The 15,403-nt window shown below is 42.5% G+C and overlaps 1 protein-coding gene across 1 annotated transcript; it reads left to right on the top strand.

Moving 5' to 3' along the window:
• Nucleotides 1-979: 979 nt before the first annotated feature.
• Nucleotides 980-15,403, top strand: LOC128741019 (restin homolog). The gene is made up of 6 exons (XM_053836593.1): nt 980-1,078; nt 1,141-1,347; nt 1,417-1,589; nt 1,648-1,814; nt 2,018-2,085; nt 15,194-15,403. The coding sequence occupies exons 1-6, from the start codon at nt 980-982 to the stop codon at nt 15,401-15,403; spliced, it is 924 nt and encodes a 307-aa protein (XP_053692568.1).

The raw sequence follows: 15,403 nt of genomic DNA on the forward strand, positions 1-15,403 counted from the left end.
CTCATGTGGGACACGTTCTTGGGGGAAAATGCTTCTGCATGTAGTCATCCGTTTAAGTGCTGTAACGCTAAATGCATTCAACTGTAGTACTTCAAAGCAGCAAGAAAACGGAAAAGTTGAGCAAAATCCGCAAAAATAGTGCTACATGTTGCGTATAGGATAGATTATATGTCAATTAGCGTTTGAAAGGCGTCTTCCTTTTGCACAATCGGCAGACATTAAGCTGCAGAAATACTACATTCAACGAAAAAATTGTCTTTTTGTTTGTTATTGAAACGGTTTGCCCAATCAGATAACTTGAACTACAAGCATGTTGTTATTACCCTTTATAATTGAACTGTGTTGCGGTATAGGATTCCTAACTTAAAAATTCACATGAATTGAAAATTATTAGGAGAAACCTTATACGTTATTTATAATTTATAATTAGTGGACTGAAAATATCAGAATCAAGCTGTGTATTTTGGGAAGATAAGGTAAGCTCCGTGTGAGGCTTCTTGCCTTAACCAAAACCCTTCTGTGCCGTTCTTTGATGTTACCTTCGTTTGCAGTCTTCCGTTCTAATCCGATTGTTTCCCACAGCTGCAGCGTTACGATAAGCCTATCGATCAGTAATGTTTAAAAACACCTACCGACCGATGTTTATTTTAGACGGATTCGGTCACAATCGATGTCACTCGTAACGCCACGTGCGCATGTCAGGAGGCTCACACATGGTTGTACATTGCTTGTTGCGAGTTAATTTATTCTAATCAATCTCTCAATTTTCGTCAAAGAATTACCGAATATTAACATAATGAATTATAGCTTTGAAACGGATTACAAAAAGTTGTTTACCAATAATTCGAGTGACTGTTGCTTCCTCACAGCCATCTTGGATGAACTGTGCACAGAAAAACAATCTCAATGACTTGTACAGTCATCTGGTGAACTGTTTACGGTGTTCACTACGATCGATTCAGTCACAAACTCGTGTACGATGGACAATCAGGAATTTATGCTTGCAAAAAACGATTTTGATCTGGAAAATATTCGCAGTCGCCTGATAAAGTGCATCTGCGAACTTCAATCAAGGCGTGTAAGTATATTTCACATACATACATCTTACGATCAAAAAGTTACTTCTTTCGACAACGCAAGAATGAGGTTACGTTACTGAAATCCTCTCTGGACGAATGCAGCCAGTCCCGGCACGGCTTGGAGCAGGATGCGAAAAACTTCCAGCGAGAGGTTACCGATCTGCGGGATCAGCTCAAGATTGCACTGGACGCGCTCAATCAGAAGAATTCCGTTCGGACCGGTGTTCTGGAGAATGCAGCCCGACAGAACGTGCAACTGGAAGCGCTGGTATGTGTGGTTGTGAACTTTAGAATTGTAACAGTTTTGAACCTAACCTTTAAATTGTTTGTTCGTCAGACCAACGATCACGAACGGTTGAAGGCCAAGTTTCAAACGAGTCAAACCAAAATCATGGAACTGACACGCGAAAATAACAAACTACAGGGACAGCTAAAAGTGTTGCAAACATCCCACAACCAGCCGGTTGAGAGTGTTGATCGGATCTGGAAGGCGATGGACACTTTGAATGGGTAAGTTTGTTGAACACACTGCAATAGTTGATTACCTGATTTTGTTAACGCGCTGCAGCCACTTGCAAAAGTTGGAAGCAGAGCACGTGCTGCTCACGCAAACTGCAGAGTCGTCAAAGAAGCTTGCCGAGGAAGCAGCTCTTGCAATTACCAGTTCCAGAAACGAGTTGGTCGCAACACAGGAAAAGAACCGTACCCTCGAGCAGCAAGTGCTGGAATTGAAAGGTAATCTAATTCTGCTCTTAGATCCATAAATTTCACTTTACGTGTTAGATTCAAGGATCGGATTATAGCAAAATGATACTATACTTAAAGCATCTATTTTCTCTTTTGTGATACTGGACCGCTCTGGCTTATGTCTATATGTCTTTTTGTCAATATGCATAATATTGGATTCATAAGAACTTACCAGAATTTTCCATTTGCAGCGAAAATAATCTCACTGCAGACAGTAGAGCAGAAGCCGTCCACAAATGAAGAGGAAGTCAACGAAAAGGTATTTATATTTTCGGTCTTTGTATTTTATGCTTTCAGTAAAACTGAACTATTATCGAAGTCTTAAGTCTCAATAACAAAGTAATAGGCACCAGTTTTGATCATATAAAACTGTGAAATGAAACTGTACTGTTTTCGGACGTTTGGAAAATCTACTTATGTCTCCATCCTCATGTCCTCATTTCGAGATAAATTAAAATATCATGTCGGCAGGACTTTTGAAGGGCGATCGGCTAGATAGCTGTAATTACCGCTCCCAGATTTTATTGCGTTGTCTATCCCCAATAGCAAGAGAATTTGTAGGGCAGTATCAGGTGGGATTTATGCGGGCCCGTGCTGCTACGGATCAAATTTTTTTCTGAGAAATCCTCCAGAAATTTAGGGAGTACAACGTGCCTACACAACATATTTTCGTGGATTTCTGGGCAGCATACGATACAATTGAACGCGAACAGCTATGGCAAATAATCGTTTTCCGTGATATTCAACAAGTCGGTGTTCAGTGGAGTTTTTCCTACTCTTTGGAAACAATCTTTCATGTTCACAGTATTCACAGTATTCAGGCGCAATGCGAAACATGGAAAATTATCGAGGAATTATGTTACTATGTGCTGCTTTCAAATTGTTAGAGCTGATTGTCTATGACTACCTATTCTTTAAGTGTAAGCGATATATCTCGATCGATTTGCACGATTTCTACGCCAGTCGTTCGTTAATACAAACCTACTAGAGTTTGCCTCAAAATGCCTTAACGCTTTGAAGAACCACCAATAAATTGACACTATCTACAGGGATTTAAAAATATCATTTGATAGAATTGATCGCGATTCATTCTTGGCCAAAATCTCTAAACTCTGTGCCGACACATGCCTAACACAATGGCTGCGATCTTACCTGTTTGATCGAACGCTTGCTGTATGCTGTTGACCTGTAAAATTTTCCGGTTGTTAGAAACACTGAAGATTGCCGTGAATTTCAGAAAATTATTTTTGTACAGTGGAACCGTATCATCATAAGCATCGAGAAATGCTGCGTTGTATCATTCACGCGTAACAAAAAACCAATACTTTAGTGGCAACGGTCTGCGACCGATTTTGCGCCGAACGAATTATGGTCCTCCAGTACCGTCGGTCCTGGGCTGTCGTTCTCCAATCCCACGTACACCAGCTGAACGTGCATCATCTTCGACAGCACACACCCACCGGGTGCGGGGTCTGCCTCGTAGTCTACGGCCTCTTCCTGGTTCTCTGCAGAAAATAGTTGTGGCTACTCTTTCGTCGGGTATTCTGGCCACGTGTCCAGCCCACCGCAGCCTGCCGCACTGCACTACCTTCACTATATCAGCATATTTGTATACTTGGTACAGCTCGTGATTCATGCGTCTGCGCCACACTCCATTTTCCATTTTGCCACCAAGTATAGATCGCAGAATTTTACGCTCAAAAACTCCAAGCAATCACTGAACAGCTTCCTTTAGCGTCCATGATTCGTGTCCGTAAAGGGCCACCGGGAGGATTAGCGTTCTGTAGAGCGCCAGTTTTGTGCGAATTTGCAAACTACAGGACTTTAGCGGGCTACGTAATCCGTAGAAAGCCCGATTCGCGGCTGCAACTCGTCGTTTCACTTCGCGGCTTACATCGTTGTCACATGTCACGAGTGTACCAAGGTATATAAATTCCTCCACTACTTTATATCGTTCCCGATCTAACTCCACCTCGGCACTAACACCACTTGGGCTCCCACGTTCCCTACCAGCAACCACGTACTTCGTTTTGGCGGTGTTAATGGTAAGTCTCAATCTCGCAGCTTCCCTTTTAAAGGGCATGAAGGCCTCTTCCACTGCTCTACGGTTGATTCCGACGATATCGACGTCATCCGTAAAACCAAGAAGCATGTGAGATTTCGTGATGATAGTTCCATTCCTTTCCATGTTTGCCCTTCGTAATGCACCTTCCAAGGTAATGTTGAATAGCAGATTAGAGAGTGCATCCCCTTGCTTCAGTCCATCCAACGTCACGCAGCTGAGGTCTCACCCGCTATTCTAACGCATGATTTGGATCCGTCCAGCGTCGGACGAATCAGCGTAACTAGTTTCGTCGGAAAACCATGTTCTAGCATTATTTGCTACAGCTCATTTCGTTTAACTGAATCGTACGCCGCTTTAAAGTCCACAAACAGATGGTGTGTCTGCAAGTTGTACTCCCGGATCTTGTCCAGCAACTGACGCAGGGTGAACATCTGATCCGTCGTGGAGCGACCCTCACGAAAACCAGCTTGGTACTCGCCGACGAAGGACTCCGCTAACGGTCTCAGTCTGCAGAACAGGATACGGGAAAGCATCTTGTAGGCAGAATTGAGCAATGTAATTCCTCGATAGTTTTTACACTCCAGCCGATGTCCATTTTTGAAAATTGGGCAAATGAGGCCATCCAACCGCTCCTCCGGCATTTGTTCTTCCTCCCAGATCCTGACAATGATCCGGTGGATTACTTCGTACAGCCGCTCGCTCCCCCCTTTTAGAAGTTCAATCAGGATACCGTCCTTCCCAGCAGCCTTACCGTTTTTAAGCTCACTGATTGCCTTTTTAACCTCCTCCTGTGTTGGTGACTCCACAGCTTGGCAATCGCTTACAATTTCTATTCGGTCCCTGCTGATCTCCGCGTTGACCTCTCCATTCAACAGTGTCTGGAAGTGCTCCTTCCACATGGCTGCTACCACCGTTTTGTCGGTAAGAAGTTTGCCAGTACTATCATTGTACATCACAGGCATGGCAAAATTTCTGTATCTAACCGTTTTATAGAAACTCCGTGTGTCGTTGCTGGGGTATCGCCCCTCTGCGCCGGCGAGCACGAGCTCCTCGTACTCGCGTTTCTTTAGACGATGGATTCTTTTTTCCGCAGCTCTAGTCTCTCTGCACCTCTCTCTGTTCTGACGCGTTGCCGCAGTGTGCATGCGACCCCTGGCCTGGTTATTTTCATCTGTCACTCTCTGGCATTCGGCATCAAACCAGCTGTTACGCTGTCTTCCACGCGTCGTGCCTACCAACTCTCTCGCAGCTGTTTCGATGGCACCATGGATGTTCCTCCACACTCCACAGCCCATTTATATCTTCTCCTTCTACCTCCCGTTCTGCGATTCGTTGGTCAAGCTTCCTAGCGTGCTCCACTGCTACGCCGTCTGCCGTTAACCGCTGGATGTTGAAACGCAGCGTCCTCTCAGTGCGAGCTTTCGCCGTGTTCGACAGTCTTGCGCGAATCTTCCTCACTAAGAGATAGTGGTCAGAGTCGATATTTGGTCCCCGAAAAGACCGTACATCGATAACATCCGAAAAGTGTCGACCGTCAATCAAGACATGATCGATCTGAGAGCTAAAGTCTCCATTTGGATGCCTCCAGGTGTGTTTCCGAATATTCAAACGTGGAAAGTAGGTGCTACAGTTGGCTCTGGCCGCGGCAAAATTTATGAGTCTCAGACCGTTATCATTGGTCGACAAATGAAGGCTATGTCTTCCAATAACTGGACGGAAGAATTCCTCCCACCCGATCTGCGCGTTTGCAACTCCGATGATGATTCTCACGTCGTGTTTTGGTCACTCTCCATAGGTCCTCTCAAACTGTCCTTAGCATCATCGGATTTTTCATTTGTCGGTGCGTATAAGTTTATTAAGCTGTAGTTGAAGAATTTGCCCTTAATCCTCAACACGCATATGCGATCATCTACGGGCCTCGTTGCTTTTGTTTCCCCAACACTACGAAACCGACTCCATGTTCTGCTTTTTTACAGCCACTGTAGTAGATGTGGTACTTGAAAGAAGTGCCTGCAATAGGGTCTACTGCACGGAATTCCCTTTCTCCGGAATTTGGCCACCGAACTGCCCTATTAGCAGTGATCTCCACTCCGAGTTGATGCAGCTCTCGAGCAAGCAAGCCAGCCCGTGCCGGTTCATGAAGAGTTCGGGCATTCCAGGTACCAAGTTTCCAATCATTATCCCTTAATCGTTTCCTTGTCCCTTGCCGTGTCCTATACCGATCGTTCCGTCCTGAATTTCTTTCTTCGTTATTCGTGGTAATTGAGTTTTCGGTATACTACGTCACCGGGGTCGCGATACCTACATCCCGCTGGCTGATGGGTCTGCCATCTTAGGTATAGCTTGCAGGATACAGCATTTCATATTCAGTCGCCCGTTTCGAGACAGACGCTGTGTGAGCCGCCCCTCACATGGAGAACAGGCGGTCTAGTTTGCACCTCCTAGCTTAGCTGCTTCAGTAAGTACATGAAGCATTTTCGGGTAAGGCCATCGACTGTCATCATTTGACTTAGATCTGCGAGGAGGCGCTAGGTGGGAGCTTGAGAGAGCCAGAGCTCTGTTTGACACTCCCTCCAGGTAACTCGCTCCATTTTATACCCACCAATAGTATACTCTAATAATATCCGTTGATAACGACTCACTACTACTAATCCACAGTGGGTTCAGTAGAGGAGATGATTCAGTCAGCATGATCCGTTCCTTCGTCGTCTTCGTACAACTTTGCTTTTGGCAAAATGCATATTTTTCTATATGCCTTGTTAGAGTGACTACTGCAGTTGCCAATGTAACTACGCATGCAATAACATCTTGAGCAGGGTTAACCTTTTGAATTGTTTCCATATTTCAGCATAGGGAGTAGAGCATAGAGCATAGTCTGCCAACTTCAGCGCTAGCGAGAGTGCGCTAATGCTTCTATTCAGTTGAGACTAATATGAAATTCTTCATCTTGTTTAGAAGTTTTCAAAAATTTTCTGTTTTTGAATTTGTTGTTTGTTTGTTGAACTCCATCCCCCTTCAACACCATATCCACCGTAGACTTTGCTGTTAGCCAGTAGATGCTAAAGTTTTAACTGTACCAAATGCTTTTTAGGTAAAGTATGTCAGTTGAGTCGAAAAACTAGTCAATATACTGGCACCACGCAATACGTGTTAACAAGGAACTGCTTGAGGACTGATTAGATAAAATCAAATGTCATAGTTATAAGAAGAACCATTGATTCGATTGGAGCAATACACCAAAAAATTCTCTATACTTCATACCAAATTCTCTTCCGCATTCTTAGTCTTTGGAACAGACTAAGACCAGGTCTAATGCAAGAATTCTTTGTCGGCAAATATCCATACAGAGATGATCGCTCCACAACGGACAAATTCTCGATAAGTTTTGGGAATCGGCAATCTGCAGATTGTACATTCGATAATCTGAGCACGAAAAATGCTTTGCAATTCTGCTGCCAAATACTTGGGAAATGGTGGCCAAGCAGTCAAAAGGCTGGTGCAAAAGAAGATGGGTCGTTTTCAGGGAAAAATTCGAGTAATGGGTTATAGTGAGAAATAAGGCTGAAATAATGGTCTCGCAATACGCACTGGAGTTCGGAATTCAACCTGAATAGCCAATATATTGTATAATATACAAAATATATTTCATGGTTCAATTTGGCAATGGATCGCCAATGTGATATCCTGTGGATCGCAATCTCACGACTGATCCCCGACCCGCATCGTTTGGCAGTATTTCATTGTGATCGCATATACTGTCAAACAAGTATTTCTGATCACTATTTCAGTATTTCATTGTGATCGGAGTTTACGCAGCAGTAAATAGTCACGTGGTGGCGGCTTGATCGATTCCCTCTCTATCTGATCTGCAATACACTCCATCTCTGATTGACAGCTTAGTTGGTGTTCCATCAATTTTCTAGTGTTTCGATGCCAATCAATACACACCGGTCTTCATAAGAAGGCAAGTCTTGCGGGTGCGTCCACTACAAAAGAGCAATTCCAGCTCAAAACGCTGAAAAGAGGCCATTTTTGACTCGATTATTTTTGATTGGAATGAAATTTTCCTGATGACCACGCACCCAGCTAGCACCAACTCGTATATCAAAGTGTGGAAATTATCATAAATATCTCTTAACAAATTCGAAATCGTAACTAAGCTGTGATAAAGTTGGATCAAGTTGATTATATCGTATACAATGATAATAACTAACAATACATTTTGTTTATTTTGTTTATTTGACAATATTTCATCTGACAATGATGTCTTAATGAATAAAATTTAGCTAATTTACAAGGACCTAATTCTATACAAAAAACGTTTACTTGGTTCGTCAAACTCGTAATAGTCTTCAACAGTTGTGAATGCGCGAATGCATGCTGAGAACGGTTCATTATACCCAAACACCGTTCGATGAAAAATTGGCTGCAGTAACGTCGTATTTCGAAGAGTTCTACCTGGGATACGGAAATTCAACATTGAGAGAATTTCAGAGGCATCAATTTCACCATTTAGTAACTTCGCTATAAATAATGATTGCTGAATCTTCCGTCGTCGTTCCAAAGTATCTATCCCCAATAGCCGGCATCTGTCAGGATACGATGGCAAGTTGTTAGGATCACGCCAAGGCAAACTTCTCAGCGCCAATCGAACAAACCGTTTCTGTACTCGTTCAATTCGGAGGCACCATGTAACCTGGTAAGGATGCCATATTATAGACGCACTTTCCAAGATTGGGCGGACGAGAGCACAATACAATGACTTCCAACAATGTGGGTCCGAAAAATCTTTCGCCACCTTAGAAACGAATCCCAACTGCCGCGTTGCTTTCGATATAATTGCTGAAGTATGTAAATCAAAGCACATTTTTGAATCCAGTAGGATTCCCAAATCAGTCACTTTAGTAACCCTAGTAAGAGTAACTCTGTCAATATGATAATCGAACAAAATCGGATGTACCAAACGATGGAACGTCATCACCTGGCATTTTTCCACGCTAATAATAAGTTTGTTTCTATGGCACCAGTCAGCAAATGATGCCAGCGAACTTTGTAGACGGGAACAATCTTCTTGCGTATGCACTGTCATGTATAGTTTTAAATCATCAGCGTAGACTAGCTTGGAACATCCATCCAAAACGAAAGCAGCATCATTGAAATACAAAATGAAAAGCAGTGGTCCAAGATTGCTACCTTGTGGGACTCCAGATTTGTTAGAAAACGGTTGTGACACAGAGCCATTAATCTTCACCCGCAATTCACGCTCCGTAAGGTATGATTCTAACCAAGTTATTAGTTGCATAGAGATACCAAGTCGGGACAACTTATGCAATAAAATTTTGTGGTCAATTATGTCAAATGCCGCCTTTAAGTCTGTATAAATTACGTCAACTTGCGCTTTTTCTTCCATACCATGTATAACGTTCGTTGCAAGGCACATTAAGTTTGTCGTAACTGATCGTCTGGGCATGAAACCATGTTGATCCTTCGTTATATAATTTTTGGCAGCGCCGAGAACCCTTGTACACATTATAATCTCGAACAATTTGGAAACTGCTGAAAGGCTCGTAATACCTCGATAGTTGACAACATTTTGACGATCACCACGTTTAAATACTGGTGTCATGAACGATTGCTTCCAAATACGGGGGAATTTTGCTTGTTGAAAGGAGCGATTGAATATCTCACATAGCGGTTGCGCTAAAACTTCTATACAGCGACATATTAAAACTGCAGGTAGACCATCCGGGCCAGGAACAAACGACCGTTTCAGTTGTTTTGCAGCTAATAAAACCATATTAGAATCTATGGTGGGTACTCCAACATCAACTAAGTCCATTGGAACGTCGCGAATGGCATCATCAGTTTCCATTCTTGAAGCGGTATTCGATACAAAAACTGAAGCAAAATGTTTGGCAAATAATTCACTTGAATCTTTAGCAGACTCCGCTGTAATCCCATTAAAATATACATTCTTCGGAATTGCAGCACTTTTTCGCTTCGAATTCACGAAATGCCAAAACCCACGAGGATTTTTTCTTAAATTCATTTGCACACGCAATACATATGCTTTATACAGAGAAGCATTTAAAAGCCGATATGCATTACTGGCACGTTTAAAACTTTGCTTATTACCAACCGTCCGATGGCGACGTAGCTTTCGTTGGCAGGCATTGCGTACACGTTTTAGGTATCGTAAATATGAGTTACACCACGCGGGTGAAAACGCTGGTCGAATTAGTGGGACATTTGCAAACAGCCATTCATTCAACATATCGCAAAAGTTCTCCGCTATCACATCTACATCATCAATTGCAAACAATGCGATCCAGTCAACATTCATCAAATAACCTGATAGAGCTGCAAAGTCAATCTTACGAAAATTCAGTTTTCGTTCAAAATGACTTTCAATCGGTTCCTCACAGGCCACTTGCGTGGGTAAGGAGATTTCGAGCGGGGGTGATGCGAGTCAACGGGCAGCAGCGGTACTGAACAGTTCATCACACTGGCCATACAGTTGGGCAAACAAAACACTAGATCAAGAATGCGACTGAGTGCGTTGCGTACGATGTTCCTTTGGTTAAGGCACAGATAATTCATGCCATCTAAAAGAGTGCTGCTGGACGATGGCAGCTGAGAACAATCACATTCTATCACATTGTCGACTGAGCACCAGCGCATACGAGGCTGGTTGAAATCACCACATATCAAGACAGCGTCACCGGGTTTGCATTTTTCGCAAAGTTCGGTAACAGAAGATATACAATTAGTAATTACACTAACGTCTTGACTGCGGTTTGGCGGAATGTAAGTCGCACACATGAAAATCTGTTTTCCTTTTATCGTCATAGAAACACAGATTTGCTCTAGAGTTTGACCATTCACAGTAGGCACCACACAGCTGGCATATCGCTCTGCGACAGCGATCAGAACACCACCAAAGCGAGATTTGTCACTGTTAGCAGGGCTTCGATCACAGCGGAAGACGTTAAAATTTGAGCCAAACAGTTGTTGCGAGTTGATGCTGTCGTCCAGTCCAGTCTCGGTCATGATGATCACGTCATAGTTGCAGTCGTTTGTCGCAAGAAACAGGTCATTTATTTTTGTTCTTAGGCTGCGTACGTTTTGATAATAGATGTAAACGTCGTCCATGCAAACACTAGTTCGCTGCAATGTACAGTCGGTGACGGTGGAAGGGAAGGTAATGTCGTTTGTAATATTGCTCGATTGCTCAACGGCAGAGCACGGCTGTTGAAGGTTGTCATGTGAAGGTCTGGAAGGTGCGGGGAGATCAGGTGTCGAATTACTATGGATAGAAATATACTTGCCCATGCAAGCAAGCTGGAAGACCCCCTCTCCGTACTCAAACACAGGACCGGGACGGCTGACGATCGCTGGCTGCAGTGGCACGACTGTGATGAGCGGATTGGGGGCTTCCAATTTGCTTAAATCAGTGCGCCCCGGGCCAGATCCAGTCGGTGAGTATCCAGTGTAAGTTGAATCGATAACAGTGTGATGCGAATCCATAGGTACAGCTCGTTCTACATTTAAACCATTTGCTCCATTCTGGTCTGACGGGATGGGTTTTTTGGCTGGTTAATGAATTCACGAAACATCAAACCTGCAGGCCACGAAGACGGATCCAATGCAATCTCTTTCAATGCAGGGTCAAGACCTATTTTGTATGATACAAATGACAGGCTAGTAGCATCTTTGTCCTTTGGAACAAGCCGTATCACTTCGATGGCATCAGGAACATCCAAGCAGCAAGAAACTATTTTTTGCACGTCACTGTTCGTAGCGAGCGGGTTCAATCCAGATAGGTATAGCTAAAATTTATTCTGTGCAGCCGGAAGGATAGAAGGAACAGACAGATCATCTAAACAGATGTCTTTTGTTCCACGTTCAGCAGCCGCTCGAATGATGGGCTGGTGTTCATCACGACGTCGCTTAGCACCACGAGCCGGCCAAATTGGAGTATCGCATATGGATGGAGTAGCAACGGGTATAGGGTTAGAGGCAAAAGCGTCAATTTTACTGCTTAGCGCTTCGACAACTCCGCAAAGCTGCCGAAATTGTGTAGTTAGATCGGGCACGGGAGGCTGTGACGGGCATTCAATCGTTTCATCTATATAGCGGCTAATGCTGCGGCCTTTGAGCTCATTTCTGCATGCTGAGCATATTAATAAAATTTTTCCGGCTGCAAAGGCTTCTTTTAATCCACGTGCATTAATACCACAGCACTGCTGGTTTATATGCAGAAACGATTCGCAGAAACCACAACGAAGTGGCTCGAGATCATTGATTTCGCATTTGCATTCTCCACATTGCTTTTTATCCATTACGCTCTGATCGAACTATACTTTGTTTTGGAACAATAGAGCGTGCAGCTAGGTGCTATCGTAGATGAACCGAGGCAACGGTTTTTGATCAGCAAAATATTCAGCAAACTATCACGAATCACGTATACTTTATTGATTATGGTCACTAAATAATCCACAGAGTACGATTAGAACAAATTTGGAGAAAATCACTTAATTATTCGTCGACAAAAGATAAAAACTTCGAAGCAGCGAAAACAAACAACTGTCTCACTCGACTGTCGGTGTTGATTATACATACATACTATTATACATACGATTTTCATTTTCATATTATTATACATACGATTTTCAGCACAAAATCGGAGCGAGTCGCGCTTAATCGGATATTATCGTATATAAATACTTATATAGTCGTAACACTTAAAATTATTCGTAATCACGCATATCGCCTCCAAAATAGTACGGATAAGCCAATTTTGCGCATTAATTACGATTTATTAGCATGTATATCTGTACGTAATGCTGATATTTATCTTGTTTATACATATGAAAATGCTAGCTGGGCAAGAACTCATTTTCCACTAAACTTGATTTTTTTCGTCGATTAACTTTTCAAAAGGGCGTATTTAGAAATGAGATTACTTTTTTCAAAATATCATATCTTGAAAACTACTTATTTGATCAAAATGGATTCAAAGGAAAAGTTGTAGGAAATTAAGTGTATTTTTAGAAAAAAAAAACTGAAAGAAAGAACTTTTCAAAACCATGATAAAACTTATAAAATGACAATTATCTCAAAACATTCCTCTCCGATTTGCCTAATTTTTTTTTTCAAAGTTAGCTCAAATTATGCCCTAAAATCTGGTGAAAAGCTTTCGATGGACACTCTTTCGGATTTTTTTTTAATTTTAAAGTTAGACAAATTTTTCAAAAATATCCAAAATTTAAAATTCAAATGTTTCTTAAATAATCGGCACTTCATTCTGTGGGTAAATTTTAAATGTGCAATAACTTGAGAACGGCTGGGTTTAAGAAAAAAGTTTGTGTAAATTTGTTCAGGAAAATTTCATTCCAATCAACAATAGTCGAGTCAAATCGTTTCGCTAGTTGAGCTGTAATTGCTCAAAAGATACAGTGCATTTTAAAAGTCCGTTGGTAATCTAACAGAACTTCTAGATTCCTGATTTTGTCGACTCGATTCAAAACAGTCCCGCCGATGGAATAGTTGAACAAAGCAGGATTCCTCAGACGCCGATACGAAATCACACAACATTTCGCTATACTAATCACAAGACGATTTCGTCGGCACCATCTGGTAAACTTGTCGAGCATATCCTGTAGGTGGAAACAATCATCTAACATGCGGATGGCGAGATAAATCTTCAAATCATCCGCGTAGATCAGCATACAACCGTTCGGTAGGATCAGAGCGACATCATTGAAGAAGACAGCGAATAGAAGAGATCGTAAAGTACTTCCTTGAGGAACACCGAACTGCGGAGTGAATGTTGTCGATTTGGCCTACTCTATTTTTACATAATTTCCATCGTCAGTAGAAACGGTTAGATCACCCAACCTCATACACGTAGGTAGACCAGGTTCCTTTTACTCAGAGTTCACAAACGACCAGAACTGTTTCGGATTCCTGCGTAAGTTTGCTTTCTGTCTGATTAATATGTCGTCTATACAGTAATCGATTGTAACAACGGTATACTCGACTCGCTTCCTCAAATTGGCATTTGGAAAACTGGTTTTTATGTCGATAGTATTTCTTGAACATTTTCGAACGTTGTCATTGCTCAAATATCTCAACCGCATGAGACCAAGGTGGTTTCTTGGGAGGTCTAAACGGAGGTACTGGCTCAGAAAAACAGCAACGCAGTTTATCCTTGAAAGCAGACGGCAAACAGAAGAGCAGGATGATCGGGATCCGGTCGGACAACCGGTTCGGGACGCTCTTCAGCTGTGCTGATAGCAGTAACAGGATTGGAAGTATAAATCAGGTCAAGAATTCGATCCCTGGTGTTACAAACGTGATAACGTGTTACGTTATTTCCAACGGCAAAACGACAAGCCATCGAGTAACATGCAACAAGCTCGTGGAAAGTGCGATAAAAGTGGATCAGCAATACACTCCCTTCAACGTGAGGTTGGTTGAAGTCATCAAAAAGGATGATCTTGTCACAGTCGGATCGATTCGTGATTTTAACAACAGTGTCTAGATGTAATTGACTGTCGTTGCAATCCTTACTTTTGTCCGGTGGGATATAGACAACGTCAAGGAAAATAATCTTGCCACCAAGGGCGATTTTGTGCATCAACCCCTCAACCCGAAAAACATTGTAATCGTTGCTGAATAATTGGCGAGAGATGATACGATCATCCATATTCGAGCCACGTGTCAGTAAAAACGTACGCATCATACGATAACTCTGAGGTACTCAGAAATTTTTCGGAGATTTAGCTGATCGTTGCAGTATAGCATTCATCACAGCGTTCGGTCCATCAGTGCATCGATTGCGTTGGAATGAGAGTGTGGTCGAAAGATCTGTCGGATGGAAACACTTGCAATTTCTCGGGCTTTTCCGAAAGAGTCTTACTTGACCGGCGGTTTAGGTTTATGTGTTGAGATCGGTACAGAAAAATCGGTATTATTTAGCAATCCGTAGGAAGTTCCTCAAGGAAGCAATCTGGGCCCTTAGCTTTTCAAATTGCAAATCAGTTTGCAATGTGCTTACCTTTCGTTTCCAGCACAAGGGCTAAAAGACAAGTGGGATTCATTCTTTATAATTGTTAATTCGTCTCCTGGATTCGCCTCGTCTTCGCTCGATTTTTAAATAAACAAAAAATAACAAACGTTTGCTTTACTGCATCTAACAAGATGTTAGATGCAGAAAAACATGTGAAAATGTTTTTTGAGAATACAAATAAATAAAAAAAGAATATTTCGAATAAATGTCTTCAATTATTTCTTCCAGTTCGAGAACCACCTAAAAACTCTCACCGACGAGCTTGAGAACGAACGCGAATCCAACAGAAAGCTCAAAGCGGACATCTCCAGTCTTCTGACATTACAGGATTGTCTCACTCGACAGCTAGAGGAAGCTGTCCAGCTGCGCGGAGACATTGTTCGTCAGCAAACTCCCAAGAAAGACGCAGCCGAACAACCGGAACAAGGCCCTAACTAA

The sequence above is a fragment of the Sabethes cyaneus genome, chromosome 3 (genome assembly GCF_943734655.1).
Source record: "Sabethes cyaneus chromosome 3, idSabCyanKW18_F2, whole genome shotgun sequence".
In the NCBI taxonomy this organism is placed as follows: Eukaryota; Metazoa; Arthropoda; class Insecta; order Diptera; family Culicidae; genus Sabethes; species Sabethes cyaneus.

What these genes read in the sequence shown, in the direction of transcription:
- LOC128741019 (XM_053836593.1), top strand. Translation starts at nt 980, where the DNA reads ATGGACAATCAGGAATTTATGCTTGCAAAAAACGATTTTGATCTGGAA. An exon ending in GCGATGGACACTTTGAATGG is followed by an intron (nt 1,590 to 1,647) that starts GTAAGTTTGTTG and finishes AACGCGCTGCAG; the next exon opens with CCACTTGCAAAAGTTGGAAG. An exon ending in GCAAGTGCTGGAATTGAAAG is followed by an intron (nt 1,815 to 2,017) that starts GTAATCTAATTC and finishes TTCCATTTGCAG; the next exon opens with CGAAAATAATCTCACTGCAG.